Below are 18,827 nucleotides of genomic sequence, written 5' to 3'. Positions count from 1 at the left end.
TGGACTGGCAGAATCAGTATTGTGAAAATGGTTACATTACTGAAAGTGATATACATATCAATACAATTCCCACCCAAACACCAACAACACTGTTCAATGAATTACAAAACACAATCCTAAAATACAGCTGGAAATGCAAAGGACCTCCACTAGCCACAGTGATTCCAAACAGAAAGAACAGTGCTGGCAGGATCAAAAGGCCTAATCTCCGATTATCCTGCAGAGCCACACAAACGGTGTGGTCCCAGCACCGAAACAGACATGAAGTCCAATGGAATAGATAGAAGACAGAGGACCTGGAAATAAAGCCACCACATCACAGCCACCCAATCTTTATTTCTGTCAAAACATATATTAGGAGGAAACTGCCTTTTCAATAAATAGTTCTAGGAAAACTGGATATACACCTGTAGGAGAATGAAACTAAATCTGTATCTCACCCTTTATAAAAATAAATTCAAAACTGGATCAAAGATTTTTATGTAAGACCTAGTAATTTGAAAATGTTAGAGAAAAAAAGCACATACGGTTGAGAGGAGAAAGTGGTGTTAAGGAAAAGGGGAGGAACTGGAGGGGAAGAAATAGGAAGTGTGTTTGATCAAAACACATTATACATATGTCTGAAATTCTCAACACTTTCTTTAACCTAAAAAAAGTGAAGGAAAACATAGGCAAAGTATTTTGAGACACAGCAACGACTTTCTGAAGGCGTTAACAGCGTGAGAAATCGTCCCAAGGACTGATGGACAGGATCATAGGAAACTACAAAGTGAAGGAAGAGCTCAGGAAGGTGGGCGGAACCCCAGAGTGGGAAAAAATCTTGGCCAAGTATGCATTTCCCGGAGGTTAGTATCTAGAATGTATGAGAAACTGCAAAAACTGAACATTAAAAAGATCCAATTAACAAATTAACATCCTTTGGATTCTATATCCCCTCCCTTTCCCGCAGACTGAGCTCCCTGTCCTCAACCTCCTGTACTGTAGTCCAGCTGAATTCAATTCTCTGCCCTCTGTGTGCCCGCACAGCTCAATCTGCCTGGAGCAAACACAGTCGCTCCCACTGCTTACTTCAAATTCATGCCCACAAACCCCAAGTGGGTCCTGCTGTCTTAACAATCACCTTCATTTCTCAAGTCCATTCACTCTCCTAGTCTTCTAAGTGACTATTTTAAACCTCTTCCTCTCTTTTGGAACTTCAACAATTTTTCCTGCACCCCCTCAAGTGATGACCCTGTTTCCTTGGAAAACAGAAGTGACTACACAAGACTTTTTCATGAGCTCTCCTCCCAGGGACCCATTTCTCTGTATCTGGGTCTAATACTCTCTCATGATGTGTACTCATCTCATAGTTTCCTTTGATACTTCATCTATTGAACCATTCTTGAAGACTGTGCACCAAGAAAAAAGGTCCTTTGACATTCTATCCCAGCTCGTGACTACTGCATATTTAAAAATAAGTTTGCTATGAGGTTGTTGGCTTTGTCTCGAAAAACCAAAAAAAAAAAAAACAAACAAATGAAATATCATGACTCATTAGAGAGCTACTATTCATTTCAAGGCTCACTGACCAAAGGCACATGAGTGAATCCAGGCCGAGACTCATACTCTGTGACAGATGATTCCAGTAAGATGTCTAAAAGAGTTATGCTTCAAGACAGAAAATACTAACCACACAAAGAGAGTAAACAGCCAACTACATAAAAGAAAGTATTGTTTTAAAGCAAAAGAAAGTGAACTGATAGGACAGAAACATTAAACAGTATTGTACAGCGTAAGCAAAGTCCTATAAATGAGTAAGAAAAAAGCCTAGTGGGAAAATAGGCAAAACCCTGGAAATGTGTATCGTGGAGAAGAAACATGGCCAGTTGACACACATAAAAAGAAGCTTCTCACTGATCATACTGCATTATAAATTCATGCTGCAATGATTATTTTAGAGCAATATGTTGTCAAAAATCCAAGTCAGATGACACCAAGATAACTTTGGGGCTTTAACACACTATTGGCACTGTCGGTCTGAGCATAAACTGGGCGACTCCTCCCGAAAGTGACTTGGTCCAACTGAAAGCCATAAACTTGTACTTCAGCATCTTCAGTTCTAGTTGCATACTAAGAAAACTTGAGCATGCACACTAGCAGACAAAATGCTTACAGCAATATAGTTCTAAACTACTCAAAACTGGAAACAGCCCAAATATCCATTAACAGCAGACTGAATATACATATAAATTGTGGCATATTCACATTCCATTATATATGCTATATAAACTGACAATTATACAGCACTGAAAAAGGAATAAGGGCTGCCAAGATGGCTTGGTTAGTAAAGGTATCCAAGATCTGAGCTGGATCCCCAGGATTCATGTGAGAGTATGGATTCTTGAAAGTTGTCCTGGAACCTCCATACATGCACCACAGCAAGCTGTGACATCCCCCACCCCAATTAATAACTTTTTTTAATTAAAAAAATCAAATCTGCTGCTATATATAACCAAATGAATGAACCTTAAAAACACAGTAGTGAGTAAAGTCATCATTAAAAAATATTCATAAACAAGCCAAACTGAACAATGTTGATAAAGATGGAAATAGGAACTTTTGTTCGTTTGTTCTGTTTTGTGAGACAGGGTTTCTCACTGTAGCCCCCTGGCTGTCCTGGAACTCACTATGTAGACCAGGCTGCCTCAAATTCAGGGGCCAGAGAGTGCTGGGGTCAGAGGCAAGCGCCACCATGTCCGGTGAATGTGGGAACTTTTAAGGAAGCATACCATGATAGACTGATGAAGGAGAGCTCTAGGAGACAGGGGAAGCAGAAGAGAATGGTGACTGGTAAGAAGAGTAAGGAGGAGAAAGTGCCTAATGGCATTAAACGCTGCAAGAGAGGGTGGCAGGCCAAGTGTGGGGATGCACCCTGCAGACCCAGTATTCAGGAGGCTGAGGCACGAGGCCATGAGTTTGAGGCCAGCCTGAGCTACACAGTGAGTACTAGGCCAGAGTGGGGTGCACACAAGACCCTGTCTCAAAAACTGAGTGGAAAGGGAAGAGGAGGGGGAGGAGGAGGAGGAGGAGGAGGAGGAGGAGGAGGAGGAGGAGGAGAAGGAGGAGGTTGGGGCAGGCTACCTGAGCGACAGGAGTGAGAGAAGAGCTGCAAAGCGTCCTCCAGAGTAATGCCAGCTGACTAGATGAAGAGAGGAGAGGCTGAGAGGCAGCCAGGACTGTGAGAGCGGAAGAAGAGCTATAGAGTCAGCTAAGAGAGGACAGCAGTGCGCTTCCCAGCTTTCACCACTCATTCACTCATTCAATCAACTGCAGGCTGCCAGTCAATCCTGTAAGGCTAGTGTGCACCGCTCAAGTCTCAGCTGAACACAACTGGTCTACAGAGAAAAAAAGAGATGGGAAATGCCCAGGTGCACAAATGACCACCTTTACTACCACTTCTACAAAGGCGGCCCTGCCTCTAATGCTAGTCAACAGAAGTTAGCAAGAGTCAGGAAGGAAACCTGTTTCTGTAGGTCTTTTCAGTATCAGTACTGAAATATAGCTTGAATACTAGTATTATATTTTGCATATGCCATTGACTTTGTGATGAAAGAAACAGAACTGTTAAATTTCAATAATTTGCAAACTACTTTAAAATACTCAGAAGTTTCTAAAGTAGTTTGAAAAATAATAAATATTCAGAGCTCCAATTTCCCAGGGAGGTATCATGTCCACATGGCTCTCCTCTGTCCTCGGACTAACCGTTACCTGACCACTCACTCGGGCTCTGTGAATGCTGACTTCCCGAGGGAAGTCGTCTAGGTGACGGGGATAAGGAAGCCATCAGCCGTCCTCACCCCTTCCCCGGCTTTCTGCAAGTCTGAAGTCACGTTCCTGGTGTCACTGCCGGCGTCCCCGCCCTCCGAGCTGCTTTTGTTTTCCTCTTCTTTGCAGTCTTTCTCATCCTCATCTCCGGGAGATCTCCGGGACTGTTTAGAAGACTTCTAAACATTTAGACAAGTCAGAGATTAGAGTCAGAAGCAGGGCTCCAACTGCACAACTGTAAGGAAAGAGGGCACAAGGAGCTGGTTTGCATGTAGTCTATGTGCTCGATGTAGCACATACAGGGAACACACTCAGTGTGCTAAGGCTGGGCTAGGTCATTTTACTTCTTGCAAGAAGTATGATATTAAAAACTGGACTATACAGATACCCACAGCATGACTAAATACAACTAGGTGAGTACCTACAACCTTAGGAGACTTTCAGAACTGAAAGTCACGTTATAGTAACAGAAACCAAGTTCCGGAGAATCGAGGTGAACTTTCCAAGACAACACATGGCATTCAAGGTAGAATGTCTCTGCAGCTGTTTGGCTAGGGACATACACAGAAAGACCCTGACAAAGCTTCTGTATCGCAGCATGACACAAGCAATTTAATCTTTAAACTATGGGTAATTACTTAAACACCAAGAGTATACTGACGAACCAGTCCATTGTCTTTGTTATCTTGCATTTGAAATCAAATTATAGTTTGCAACAAAAGTTGCTTGGCAGAATAGTACTAAAGTTAGAAAAAGATGGCTTCAGTTGTGTGTCTTATTTATAATGGTGAAATGTATCATTTTTAACATTTCCTTTTAAAAGACTTTTGAATTTTTTAGAACTAGATGTACTTATTGTGCATGAGTATGTATTTGTATGAGTGCATGCACCTACCATGGCATGTGTGGAAGTCAGAGAACATCTCCTTCCATCATGTGGTTCCTGAGTCTAACTCAGGTCATCAGGCTTGGTGGCAAGTGCCGTCACCAACTGAGTCTCATGATGACTGCTCTTAGGGTTTTTTTTTAAAGTAAAAAACAAGTTTAATTCCAAGCATATAAATAATAAACAATGACCACTAGGCAGAAAACACAAAAGCTAAGCTGTTTGTTCACATGCAGTCCTTTTAACATATTTGGGACTTGACCAGCTTGCCCTTCTATCTATTAAATCCATATTTCTCTTAAGAAGTTGTAAGGGCTGGGATTGTAGCTCAGTTAGGAGTGCCTGACTAGCATGCAGGAGACCCTGGGTTTGCTCCCCCAAACTATATATACTGAACAGGAGGGTGAATGTCTGTAATCCCAGTCCTCCCCTCGGGAGATAGAGGAAGGAGGATGATGACAAGCTCAAGGACGTCACTGGCCTACATAACGAGCTTGAGACCAACCTGGAGTACATAAAGCAGTTTCTCTAGGAAAAAAGGAAAAAGGGGAGAGGGGAAATATTTTTTAATCAATCTTCAAGTACTTTAAAAACAAAAACTAAGGTAAGTCGACTAAACCAAATCATTTTTCTTGGCCTTCCAGTAATGAATTTGCAAACTGGAGCCCCCTCATAAATCAGTTCTTAAAAATTATTTTATTTTATTTGTGTGTGTGTGTGTGTGTGTGTGTGTGTGTGTGTGTGTGTGTGTGTGTGTGTGTCTGGCTCTCTACGAGGACAATAAGTGCTTTTAACTTCTGAGCCATCTCTCCAGCCTCTTACACACATAATCTACTTCTTTAAATGCAGAGATTGGCTGGTGAGATGGCTCAGTGGTTAAAAGAGCTTACTTGCAGAGGATCTGGGTTGAGTTCCCAGCACTGATATGGTGGCTAACAACCATTCATTAACTCCAGTTCCAGGGAACCCAATGTCCCATTCTGTTGTCTGCAGGCAATACACACACACACACACACACACACACACACACACACACACACACACACACTTAAAATACAAAGAGAAAGATATTCTAGTTACATAACAGAACACATAATTAGACTGCTTCTATTTTACTTGATTAAAACTACCAATCACACTCAAAACGTTAGTTTAAAATGTTATCATTTTTACCTTTTAGATTAAAAACAGATTTATTTACAAAGTTTGGAGCATGTTCAGTTAATGACATATGACAGTATAAAAGTAACTTTTTCATTTTAGTAGACATTATGTATCATTTGAAATGTGCTAACTGCATTAACCAGTTATCCTCAAATAATAGCCCTGACCTGATACTTGTGACAGAGGAGCTTGTGATCCTTCTATCTCCCGAGGGGAGGGCTGGGGTTACAGACATTCACCCTCCTGTACAGTATCCTAATATACATAAAATGCCTGTGGAGGGCATGACACAAATACCAAGTCTCATACCAATGGGAACCAGGGCACTACTCGATTTCTACTAATGAGTGATGATATTTAGTATCTCAGCAGGAAATCTGGGTGCCAAACTAACTCTGTAAAGCTCTTCAGATCATTACTCCTCTAAGTTTCTTTTAAAATGGTGTTTATTATATTTTATCAGTATGGTACTGAATTGGTTTTATGCCAAATAGTTGCTTTTTTTTATATAAAATTCTTGCTCTTTTAGCTTCTTTTCTAGTTTAATTTGTTGTAAGGATCTGATAAGCCTTAACTGTAGATCCTTTGCATATAGAGTACTTTTAATCTACACTTTTCCAGTATCCGCTAGCGATTCCTTAACATGAATCAGCTATATACTTGCTGTTAAAAGATACATAATTTTCCTCAGATCTGCTGTACTTTGGCTTCTTATTTTGATTATTGAGTTTTTTCCACTCACAGGCCAATGAAATTCGGTAAATAGAGGAGATGTGAGATAATCCCTTTACCTGACTGGGATGTTACAGAAGGTTTTCAAGTGCAAAGGCAGACTACTCAACTTAAGAGACATTCACTATATTCAACACCAAGAAAACACTGGGAATCCAGAGAGTAGCAGGGTTATAGTAGAAAGTAGTTCTCCAAGTATCATTTCCATGAGCAGGCTTATAAACTAGATCCCCCACTCTTTCCTAAAGTTCTGAAACAGCAGTTCTGGGGGCCTTAAGGCATGCCAACAGCATTTCACAGGACTCTGATACACAGAAAGTCTGAGACCCACTATGTGACATTAACAGTAAAAAGCTACAGTCTGGCCGGGCGGTGGTGGCGCACGCCTTTAATCCCAGCACTCGGGAGGCAGAGCCAGGCGGATCTCTGTGAGTTCGAGGCCAGCCTGGTCTCCAAAGCGAGTTCCAGGAAAGGCGCAAAGCTACACAGAGAAACCCTATCTTGAAAAAAAACCAAAAAACCAAAAAACCAAAAAAAAAAAAAAAAAAGCTACAGTCTGACTGGGCTTTTTGGCTCATACCTGTAATCAAATCTTTTGGGAGTTTGAGGCAGGAAGAATACCATGAGTTCAAGTCTAGTCTGGCATATAAATTGAGTTTCAGGCTAGTCTGGATTACAGAGATAGACCCTCTACAAGGAAACAAACAAATAAATACACACAGCCCACTCCAACACACAAATGTCTATACAAAGTTAGAATTCTGGGCTGGGAAGTAGCTCAGGTGGTAGAATAGGTGCCTCATATGCACAAGGACTTGAGTTGACTTCCTAACATGGTGCAAAGCCAGCAACGGTAAAAAATCAACACAGTTCTTACTAGTTCATTCTATTGAATTAAAATTAAACAATCCTTTAACCAGACACACTTCAGCCCTCACCTTCCCTGCTGTAAAGTGTTGACTCTATCCTAACTCTGAGTCTCGGTCCTGTTGATCTCTGAAACATGCAACGAAATAGTGACATGGCAAGGGAACATGTCCACTGTGAAAAGTGTCTGAAGCCTTATGTAGCTTTCATATAATTTAGGGTTACACACACATTCCATACAATCAATCAATTAAGTAAAAATAACTCAAATGAATGATTAAGTGAAACCCAAATGCTAACAGAAATTCAGCTTAAAAATAACGGCAATGGAAGAAACAGTCTGAGAGGGGAAATTCATATTTTTTTAATCATTTGTAAACTTTAGCCCCATCAAAGGCAATCATTTTTGTTTGCTTATTGTGTTACATGTGTGTATGTGTGTGCACATGTGTCCAACTCCTCCTCCTCTTTCCCTCCCACTATTTCCCCCTCCAAGTGCTTTTGTGCCTTTTTTTAATTTAACACCCACTGCATTCATGTAGTGCTTCCTGTGTGTATATGGAACATGAATGGCCTCAAAGGTCCTGAATCTACCTTATATTTTTAGGTAGGGTCTCTTACTGAACCCGGAGTTCCCTGATTGGGCCAGACAGGCTGATTAGCAAGCCCCTTCAAGGGACCATCCTGTCTCACCTATCCTGCCGGCTCAGGGGTTACAGACACATGGCCCAGACTTCAGGTGGCTGCCAGGTTATCGAAACTTGGTTCTCATGTGTGTGCAGTAAGCATTTTACCTACTGAACCATCGCTTCGGCCCTCGCAAGCATGTTAGCAATCAATAAGGGTGTATAGTGAATAATACAACTAGGTACATAGGAAATAACAATGAATGGACACACTTTCACCTATATGTTAGTAGGTGGATTTTAACAACTACCAAAGTAAAATCCTAATAGTCTGAGAAGCTCTTGGTACTTGTTTTCTCAGGTGTCTCTGAGAGTATATACAGCCAATAAATACAAGAATTGAAATAGAATACTTTCAAGTACTCAATCATGTGACAGACTCTACTGAATCCTGAACCAATCTTAGGTCGTCAAGGATCCATTTATCTTGCTTTCAGTTTCTAAAAGACAAAAAGTTTTCATAAATCTCAAGGTTTTTCTGACTGCATATCTAAAATACTGTATAACAAACCCAGTCTTTCCATTCGTAAATCTGCCATCATGTCATTGCTGCTACATTCGGAATAAAACCCAAACTCAATTATACAGCTTACAAGTCTGCACTGTGTAGCACTGACCTGTCTACCTGTGCCGAGTCAGGTGCAGTCAGATGTTCCAGGCAAGCACTTTGCTAAGGAACTATACCTTCTCAGTTCTGCTGTTCCTCTCCTTCTGCCACACGCGGCTCCCTCCCACACCCTTCTCTCAAGTCTTAGCAGAAACTTCACCTTCGCTTCCCAACTCTGGGTTTTCTTGATCTCATTCACTTCCTTCTTAACTCCTTTCACAATCTACATTTATTTATTATTTACTTGTTTATTGTACCCCTCTCCCTTTTTATGGAGTCGGATTTCCTCACTCCTGCACACCCAGTTCAACTCAGTGTCTGGAGCAGCTTACCTGTATGCTTAGCCTTCCTCCTTCAACTAAGCATGTAGTACTTTCAGGGTACAGCCTTGAAGAGTCAGGAGTGACTCCCCTAACACCTCAGGCTTTCTGCCTTTCTCTCTGGTATATGACTGCCTCTAAAGTTTGTAGTGTGTGTGGGGGTGGGGTGGGGTGGGGTGGAGGGCAGGGCTGAATCACATGCTTTAGACAAGCACTTTGCCAAGGAACTATACCTCCCACCCAATCTTCAGCCTTTAGTGAGTATGGAACATTAGCAGCGGGAGGGAGGTTTTCAGTGACCTTTGAAGTGTAGGACTTTTTCCGTTTGGAGCCTCCTTTCTCATTCTTCCTTTTGCCTTTTCCATCTTCCACTCTGTCTCCTTCTTCCTCACTGCTCGCATCTGCAGTATTCCCACCTTCTCCCTCAGTCTCTGAAGAGCTCTGTTGCTGAATTGTCTAAGGAAAAAAAATCAGCCAATTACATTTTGAAAAAGAACAAGAACACAAACTGTGGAAACAATCACTCTGTTTAAATTTCAAAGACTTTGGCCTGCTTTTAACATTTTCAAAATAAAGGACTATGACAGCCAGGCATAGTGGCACACACCTCTAATTCCAGCTACTCGGGAGGCTGAGGTAGGAGGGTTGCTTGTAGCCAAGAATTAGAAGCTAACCTCAGTAGCATGTGAAATCCTGATTCAATTAATGAACCAAATGGCTGTCAAAGTCAATTTTTCAACGGCCACTTAACTCAGACTCTTCCGGGCAGGAGTTGGTACTTAATAAAAAACTGCTGCTAGAGCCAAAGAAGAACTCTGCCTTCAAATGAATGGAAGGCAAGTACTAGCATGAAGGACATTTTACAAAGATGCACAAGAGTTAAAAGCAAGGGATAAGAGTACAACAAGAGACTGTGATGCAAACTATTACCTGGTACCCAGTAAATTTCACTCCTGGGTTATTTTCAATTTCCCATAATCCTTCATTAAATCCTTTCCGTTTGTTTGACTTTCCAAACTTGTCTTTGTATTCCTTATATGGGAAAAGGTCTTTAGGACCTAGAAATGCACTGCAGAGATAGATCAGAAATAGAACTGATATGCTGACTTTCAAATACAAGGTATTTTAAATATCAGGATCAAATATGATGTCAGAGCACATTACAATAAACATATTTAAAGTATATATAAACCCAGTGGGTTAAGCACATATCACAAGATGTTTTAGAAACATATTTCAAAGCAATAAAAATGGATATCTGAGTATATAAAGCCAGCAACTCTGGGCTGTCCAATTTGACTTTACATTAATATTACCAATATGAGTTGTTTAAAACTGATTTCTAGTTACACAGGTGGAACTAGAGCTATTTACTTTGATTGCTTCAGTTACCATTTCAAACTAGTATTTATGTTAATCTTACTGTAGGTAAGGGTTTGTGGGGTTAGAATAGGAATTTAAATGATTTAATTCCGTACAGTTCTTTAGAATAGTTAGCCAGTATTACTTCTGTAAATTGAGTAAAAGGGGGAGAGAACAACCCAGAAGTAGCAAAGAAAATAGAATCGTATCTAATTTAAATCTCTCTTAACTAAATTAATTGTAAGCATTAAAAAGTAGTTAAATTCTGTAGCTAACAGACTGGGGCACTCTAAACAGAATCTTTAGCATCATTATTTGTGATCTTAATCTAGTGTGTGAGACTACTGAGGCTCACTTTGGCTGACATCCTTGAGACATTTCAAATTAAAGTCTATGTACCTATTAATTTAACAAATACCAGTTAAACACCTACACCGTGTCAGGCGTTGCTGCAAGGGTATTGAGAATTTCAGAGAGTAAGGCACAGCCATTGCCGCCTTCAGGAAGCACAGGTGCTAACAGCAGTGCTGGCAGTAGAACTTAAGATGGTAAATGAAACACATATTTCTTGTATTCAAAGAGGGATGGTATCTCAGTTTATTTTCCTGTTGCTGTGATAAAACATCCTGACAAAGCAACTTAGGAAGGAAGGGTTTATTTGGCTTACAGTTGAGGTTATTATCTATCACTGTAGGGAAGTCAAGGAATCTGAAGCAGCTAGACACATCACATCCATAGTCAAGAGCAGAGAGCAATGAATCAATGCATGCACACTGACGCTCAACTCACTACACGCATATAGTCCATCTTAGGGAATGGTGCTAATGAATCAATGCATGCACACTGACGCTCAGCTCACTACACGCATATAGTCCATCTTAGGGAATGGTGCTAATGAATCAATGCATGCACACTGACGCTCAGCTCACTACACGCATATAGTCCATCTTAGGGAATGGTGCTAATGAATCAATGCATGCACACTGACGCTCAACTCACTACACGCATAAAGTCCATCTTAGGGAATGGTGCTCTCACAGTGGGTGGGTCTTTCTATCTCAAATAACCAATTAAGAAAACCCCTCACAGACAACTTAAGTCTAGATAATCTCTCATGGAAACTCTTTCCCTGGGAGTCTAGACTGGGTCGAGTTGACAATTAAACTAGCCATCCCAGAGGGATAGACTAGGGATGACTTCTACAATTGTAGCTATAAAAATTGGGGAAGACATCTCCAGAAAGGGAACATCTAAGGAAAGGAGGTGGAGGAGCCATCTGTGCTGTTACTTGGGAAAGAATTATGTGTCTGAGAAACACCAAAGAGGCCAGTGCAGCTGGAGTGAAATCAGTAACAGTAGAGCAGTATGGGTAAGGTTACAGGTTAGTGACGGATCACTGAGGGCCTTGGAGCACACTGCAAAGGTATTAAGTAATATGGGAAGCCATGACAGGTTCTGAAATATGTCAGTATCATCATCTGGCTGTTATGTCGGAAACCAAGTGAAGGTTAGCTACTAGGATGTGAGCAAGAAGTCATAGAAGGCTATCGAAATAAAGGAGTGGTGGCAGCTTGAGCCAGAGCATAGGTGGTGAAGAAATATCAAATCCAGAACTTATTCTCAGGCAAGAAATTTTGATGGAAACTGGATTTGAGGTTATCTATAAGGTTTCAGAATGAGAAATAAGAAAGCTGGAGCTGTTATTTACTGAAATGTTATGATTTTTCTTTTGAAGGAAAAGAGTTGGGGTAGAGCTCATTGTTAGGTATAAAAACTTAAGTCCTAGTTAAGACATTCAAAAGAAGATATCAAGTAGGGAGCTGGAAAGATCACTCTGGAGATTAAAGAAAACTATGAGCTGGAGACAGAAATTTAGAAATCAGCCAAAGATGATACTGAAACCTTTCAGTCAACATGTTAACTCCATTCATAAACTCCATTTTCTGACTGGGTATAGCAATGATCTCTCACACTATCCAGCTGAATAAAAATAAACTAACAAATCTATTTATACTAAATGTGTTGGTACACACCTATAAAGCACATGGGAGGTGGAGGCAGGAGTTTGAGCCCATTCCGGGCTAGGTAAAACCCTGTCTATAAGGGAGAAGGAAAGACAGTTTTATCTAAGAGTATAGACCTGGTAGTCAACCATACTCCAGGAAGACCACATGCGGTGGTTTTAAAGAACATGGCCTCCAAAGGGAGTGGCACTATTAGGGGGTGTGGCATTTTTGGAGTAGGTATGGCCTTGTTGGAGGAAGTATGTCCCTGTGGAGGCGGGCCTTGAGGTCTCATATATGCTCAAGCCACACCCAGTGTTTCAGACCACACCCTGTTGCCTTCAAGTCAAGATGTAGGACACTTGGTTATTTCTCCAGCATTCTGTCTGCCTGCACACCACCATGTCACACACCATGATGAAAATGGACTAAACCTCTGAAAATGTAAGCCACTCCAATTAAAAGTTTTCCTTTATAAGAGTTGTCATGGTCATGGTGTCTCGTCACAGCAATAGAAAACCTAACTAAGACACCACACATCCAAGACTATTTGGGCAGTACAAATTGGTCTTGGTGGTTTAAAAAGAAAAGACACAAAGTTAAATGAGTAGAGAAGAAGGTGTGGGTCCAGGAAGAGTTGGGGGGAGGGGAAATGAAAATGCTCAAAACACAAAACCAAAATAAAATTTTTGAGGGATGGGTTGAAGTCTTATTTGATGAACAACATAAACATGAGAAAAAATGGACACTGCATATGGCTAGTTGACTTTCAAGGAAAGTTGACAAGAGTTATTACTCTGGCTTTTGATTTTCTTCAGTCATTGATCTATGTACAGGAAATAAGTGTGGGTTAAGCTGCCTAAAGTTTGTATTGCCAGCTGGTAGATCTTTAAGGGCACCTTTCTACTTCCAGTGACTTACAGAATGCCTTAAAAAACAAATACTTCCCAAGGGAATAAAAGTAAACACATAATTTTAGTAAATGGTGCATACAGTAGAAGTGTGGTTTTTTTTTTTTAAATTAACTTCTGCCTTGGCCCAAAAATGCAACCAGATAATTTGGAATAGGTTATTCTAAGGAAAAATCAGAACAATGGTATGCACATAAAATAATGTCAGGAGTGAGATAAATAAAATACATATCACAAAGCATTATGTATTTATAGGTAACACATTTACTTCTAAGCTTTCTAGTAGCCCAAGAAAAGGCATATATACAGTGTTTATTTGATGAAAATAGGACTTGTGTTTAGCTTCTTGCCTCCTTGAGGACTTGCAGCTAGTCCAGCAAAACACACACACACACACACACACACACACACACACACACACAGACCAACAACAAACTAAACTCAAAACAATACCAAAAAGCCCTTACAAAATATTATTTCCTGAAAGATATACACTATTTCTAACATAAGAAAATAAATCTGTCTTCAGGCCTTTATTGTGGTGCTTTCGAGATCAGAATGAAGTGAAGTTAGAACGGGAGAAATAGCAAGCTAAGATTCATGCCAAACTCTGTAACATTTAAATGAAAATAAATGACACAGTCAGAGTGTGGCAAGGCTACCAATTGCCCCCCAGTGTCACTCTCCTCTTTTTTCATTAACAGATCACTTCCCCATACTTTAGAACTGCCCAGCTGGAGACCATTTCCCAGCTTCCGCATTGCTGTGTGTGACTCCATGAGCAAACTCTTGACAACGGAACGAAAGCAAGCAGAAGTCATCTAGGGGCCTTTCTTGCCATTTCCTTCCAAGGCATCCTTGTTTTTCACTCTTCTTCTCTCCTCCCCTCTCCGTAGAAGATGCACATGTACAACTGAAGCATGTTAATATTTAAAAATATGCAAACAAGCTGGGTCTTCGTGAAGGCAAATGACTTTACTCCCAGTACTCAGGAGGCAGAAGCAGGGGGATCTCTGTGAGCTCAAAGTCAGGCTGGTCTACAGAGTGAGGTTCTCACAAACAAAAGCACACAAGAGTAACACATCAAGGAATGGTGGGGTCTGAGAGAGGGTGCTGAGTTCTTAGAGCAATCTGTCTCTCTACTTGACCTGTGCCCACTTCTGTATTATTGTAAAAGAAGAAAATAAATGTCTATATTACTTGAATCTATATATTAACAAATGTAATTAGGAAACCTTAAAATGGCAGTATATTTGTTTTAGGTCTAAAGTTGAAAGAGCTTGAGAGAACATAACTTTGTCCTATAAAAAATGAGTGGAAGAAGCTTCTCTAAAGGGGACATCTATAGAGTTCCAAAAGGGGTTACTGGGAGTGCTAAGTCAACCACTCTAGGACTTTACAAGTGTCCTGAAAGGAGACCTTGGGTTGATAACCAATATTTAAAATAGAAACAGAAACGGCATTCAAAGCAAAGATGTGTTTTCAGTAATCAAGACTTCTATGAATAACAACTTATTTTATGGTTTGAATTTGAAATGCCCCCTCTCCTCTGCTCATATGTTCGAACATTTAGTTCCCAGATGGTGATGCTAATTTGGGAAGTTGTGGAGTCTTATGAGGTGAGGCCTGAAATGATAGGTCGTTAGAAACACACCTTTTAAGCTATACCCATCTCTGCCCCTGGCTTGTCTTTTCTACATGTCCTAGTCCACCCTGCAAAAACCTACAACCAGATGGGCGGCAGTGGCGTGCACGCCTTTAATCCCAGCACTCGAGAGGCAGAGCTAGGTGGATCTCTGTGAGTTCAAGGCCAGCCTAGTCTACAGAGCAAGATCCAGGAAAGGTACCAAAACTACACGGAGAAACTCTGTCTCGAAAAACAAAAACAAACAACAATAACAACAACAACAAAAATCTCTATAACCAAATATTCTTGCTGACACAGACTCTGCTGTGATGAACTGAAGCCATGAAGCAAAATAAACGTATCTTCCTAAAGTTGCTTCTGTTGTGTTTTACTTTGTTACAACATGCAAAAATAACTAATATACCTTACAATAATAAAAAAAAGTTTGGTTACTTTAGAAGTGGATATAATGACTAACAACATATAAAATAGTATAGATCATGGATAAGTATGTAATCTAGTGGAGTAGTATAGATCATGGATAAGTATGTAATCTAGTGGAGTAGTATAGATCATGGATAAGTATGTAATCTAGTGGAGTCAAATTAGAGAGGTTGAAACTTAAAGCTATTTTGTTAACTTACGTTTCATGGGTACCAAAAAAGAAGATAGGATACTTGTTGGCTGGAGGCTTCACAGCTCCCTCTGGGAGTTCGTCAATCTATTAAAGATAAATTCAGTTATGAAATAATGCTGTAAACACAATATAAACATTGTTTTGATAATTTATTTCCAATTATAAAATAACATTAGTGTAATAAAAATTCTAAGTTTTTTTTTTTCTTAAACCTAGCAAAATTATTCTGAACATCCTATTTGGTCCTACTTAAAACTGTAAATTGTTATCCATTACAATAATTTATTGAGGCCAAACTATTAATTTCTTTTGACTCAACTCCTGGAAATCTGTTCTAGTGAAATAAACAACAGAGAAACAAAAGCTGTACTTTTAAAAGCAATGATAAACACATATCCCTAGCATACATTTCAACATAGGAGTTATGAGAACTAATAATGCATTATTATGCACTCACTGGTCTGGACCATGCTGAGTTTGTATCTCCATCCACGTAAGCCTTAAAAATACACATTTATTATTTCACTTCCATGTTCCACATTCTATAGCTTTTTGTTGCATGTATCACTATGTATGCATCTGAACCATTTCTGGCATTTTTAAAAATAAAGAGAAGTCAGCTCTTCCCAAGATCTACCAGTTCCTATGTACTGCTGAGGTTGAAAACTTCGGAGAGGATAAGGTCAAAATTCCTTAGACTATTTCAAGAAATGGTTCCTCTTCTCCTCATAGCACGACTCAACAACATGAAACTAGACGGACTTATTTATAAGCACGCCATTTTTAACTCTGTTGTTGAGACAGGGTTTCACACTGTAACTCAGGCTGGCCTGAAACTCACTGTAGCCCAGGCTGTCTGGCAACTTGTAGTCCTCTAGCCTTTGCCTCCTGAGTGCTGGAATTACAGACAAGCACCAGCATGCTCTTTTCTTTCAGTCTTCTCTGATGGCTGAACTTCCCAGTTTTTCAGAGATATATATTGTTCAATTACAAAAATGAATATTTGTTTACAATATTTTGTTAACAAAATAAGCTACAAGAAGTCATCAGCAATTTCCCAAAATGCTTATCTAGAAATGGTTTCTAGTTACAATACAGCTTTCTAATTTTACCCTGAACATTTCAACTTCTGCATTCACAAATGAGGGACTCTGAAATTGAAGATTAACATGGTAAATCTACCGGTTGGCCACGCTTTTCTCTGGAAGCTAGATATGGCTACAAGTCATGACTCTGTCACTAATGGCTATGTGATCTTGGGCTAATTACTCAACTGTAGTTTCTTCATCTCTTCACATGACACACACACATTGTTACTGTGACTGTCAAATGAAAGGCAGTTTAGAATCCCTAACGCCAGGTGCTCAATAAATAAATGATAAGACAGTTATTATTACCATAAGCCTATGAAACTTTCTAGGGGCTGTATCTTGTTTGTATGTGTGCCTGCATGTGGAGGGCCGAGGCAGACATCAGGTACCCTTCTTCAATTGCTTTTCGCCTTTCATTTTTGAAACATGGTCTCTCTCTGAACCTGAAGCTTATTGATTCCACTAGGTTGGACAGCCAGTGAGCTTCAGGGATCTGCCTGTTTCTACTCCACTAGGATCTGAACTCAGGCTCTCATGTTTCCCTACCAACAGTCATTTCCCTAGCCCCTGTAGGAGCTGTATCATATGTAAAATTTTATCCCTAACACTATTGCTTAAATACGGTCTGAGAATATCCTTCAATAGCTCATCTGTTGGAAGCTTGGCTCCCCAGTGTAGGGATGAGAAGAAGCAGTAAGACCTCTATTGGAAGCTACTGGGAGGTTGTCCTGGGAAGAGATTACATAAGGTAGTTCTCATAGGATCCCTGAGTTCATTCTTATAAAAGCCAGAGCCCACCTCCTAAATTACTCGCCAATTCCTATCTTTCTATGAAGTAGTTCCCTCGTGACACATTTCTACCATTACGCTACCATTCACCATGAGGTGAGGAAGGGAAGGGACCCTCACCAGAACTGCTGACATGCCGTTTGGACTTTCAGCACTCACCCACAAACTAATTCACTGATGTAGGTATGACACATAGTGGTTATCAATCTTTGTTGTTGTATGGTAAAATATCTAACATATCATAATGGAAAAAAACCCCTCATGACTTGTTAAGAAAAAACAAAAACTTTATGTTCATCATTGATTACAATTATATGTATGTATTTTCATAGACAGAGACTAGGAAGGAATAGGAAACTGTAAACATCTAAGTGTGAGGTCTGGTATTAAAGGAGAAAAATTTTCCCTTTTCAACTTCCTTTTTGTTGTCATAATTTGCAAAAGAAAACCTTTATATCCGAGGACTATAATTACCATTATATAAATAGAAAATTTATTGTATTTATTTATTGCTGCTGTTTTAATTGAACCCCTAATGATAGAGACTGGGTGGTGGTGACACACGTCTTTAATCTCAGCACTTTGGAGGCAGAGGCTGGTGGATCTCTGTGAGTTTGAGGCCAGCCTGGTTTACAGGGTTGGTTCCAGGACAGCTAATGCTTCAGAAAGAAACCCTATCTTGAAAAACAAAAACAAACAAACAAACAAAAATATCAAAGCAAGTCATTTCAGTGTGAAGAATTTTGCCTCGTTTATTTCTGAAAATTAAAAAAATATATGACCAGATTTTCTAATTATAACATGTTCCAAAATTAGTCTGCCGACTGTAAACAATCTTAGAGCTAGTCAACACATGCATGGGCTATGTTTTTAGTTATTGGACAACAGAAAGTCCAGGACTATAGCCCCCAGGAATCAGTGTTTAAAGAAGCCTCAAGTGATTTTGACCCACACTGTAAGACTTGTCAGCCTCTTGTGGTTCTTGTAGATGAGCTGTACTGTTTGTATTAACATGAAAGTCCTCTAAATCTTTAGGCTTTTGTATTCGGACTGAAAAAATATATCAATGCAAGCTTGTTTTCCTAATTCTTTAAGGAAGTACTATTAAATATGTAGCCTTTTAGAAAACAAAATCTTACAGAAATTGGAAACTCACAAGTAGTTAAAAAATAAGAATCAAATTCCAGTAGTCAAAATGAATTACGGAACAGATCAGACTGGTTTGATATAAAACAGGCATTCGTCTGCTGAATACAATCACTATTGTGTGATATAAGCAGATGTTTTGTTATTAAAATAAGATGGGCTTGTTTTCTTGTGTAATTTTAAAAGCTAGTATTA

General features: G+C 39.8%; 1 protein-coding gene across 5 annotated transcripts in view; it reads right to left on the bottom strand.

Annotated features, from left to right (window-relative positions):
• Positions 1 to 18,827, bottom strand: part of Hdgfl3 (HDGF like 3) — a 48,685-nt gene that overhangs the window by 5,243 nt on the left and 24,615 nt on the right. Inside the window, exons 2-6 of one of the 5 annotated variants that reach the window (XM_052712145.1) lie at positions 16,064 to 16,105; positions 15,614 to 15,690; positions 9,997 to 10,135; positions 9,367 to 9,522; positions 3,748 to 3,983 (exon numbers count right to left, since the gene is read on the bottom strand). In XM_052712145.1, the coding sequence (XP_052568105.1) occupies positions 3,798 to 3,983; positions 9,367 to 9,522; positions 9,997 to 10,135; positions 15,614 to 15,690; positions 16,064 to 16,105 (600 nt within the window). In that variant the 3' untranslated portion in view covers positions 3,748 to 3,797. Of the gene's footprint in view, positions 1 to 3,747; positions 3,984 to 9,299; positions 9,523 to 9,996; positions 10,136 to 15,613; positions 15,691 to 16,063; positions 16,106 to 18,827 lie in introns of those variants that run through there. The other 4 variants (XM_052712146.1, XM_052712147.1, XM_052712149.1 and 1 more) reach the window with 4 other exon arrangements.

Source organism: Peromyscus californicus, unplaced genomic scaffold, assembly GCF_007827085.1.
Source record: "Peromyscus californicus insignis strain IS unplaced genomic scaffold, ASM782708v3 Scaffold_4__1_contigs__length_199733344, whole genome shotgun sequence".
NCBI lineage: Eukaryota > Metazoa > Chordata > Mammalia > Rodentia > Cricetidae > Peromyscus > Peromyscus californicus.
Note: the sequence above shows the minus strand (reverse complement) of the source record. Positions and strands in the feature narration are given on the sequence as shown.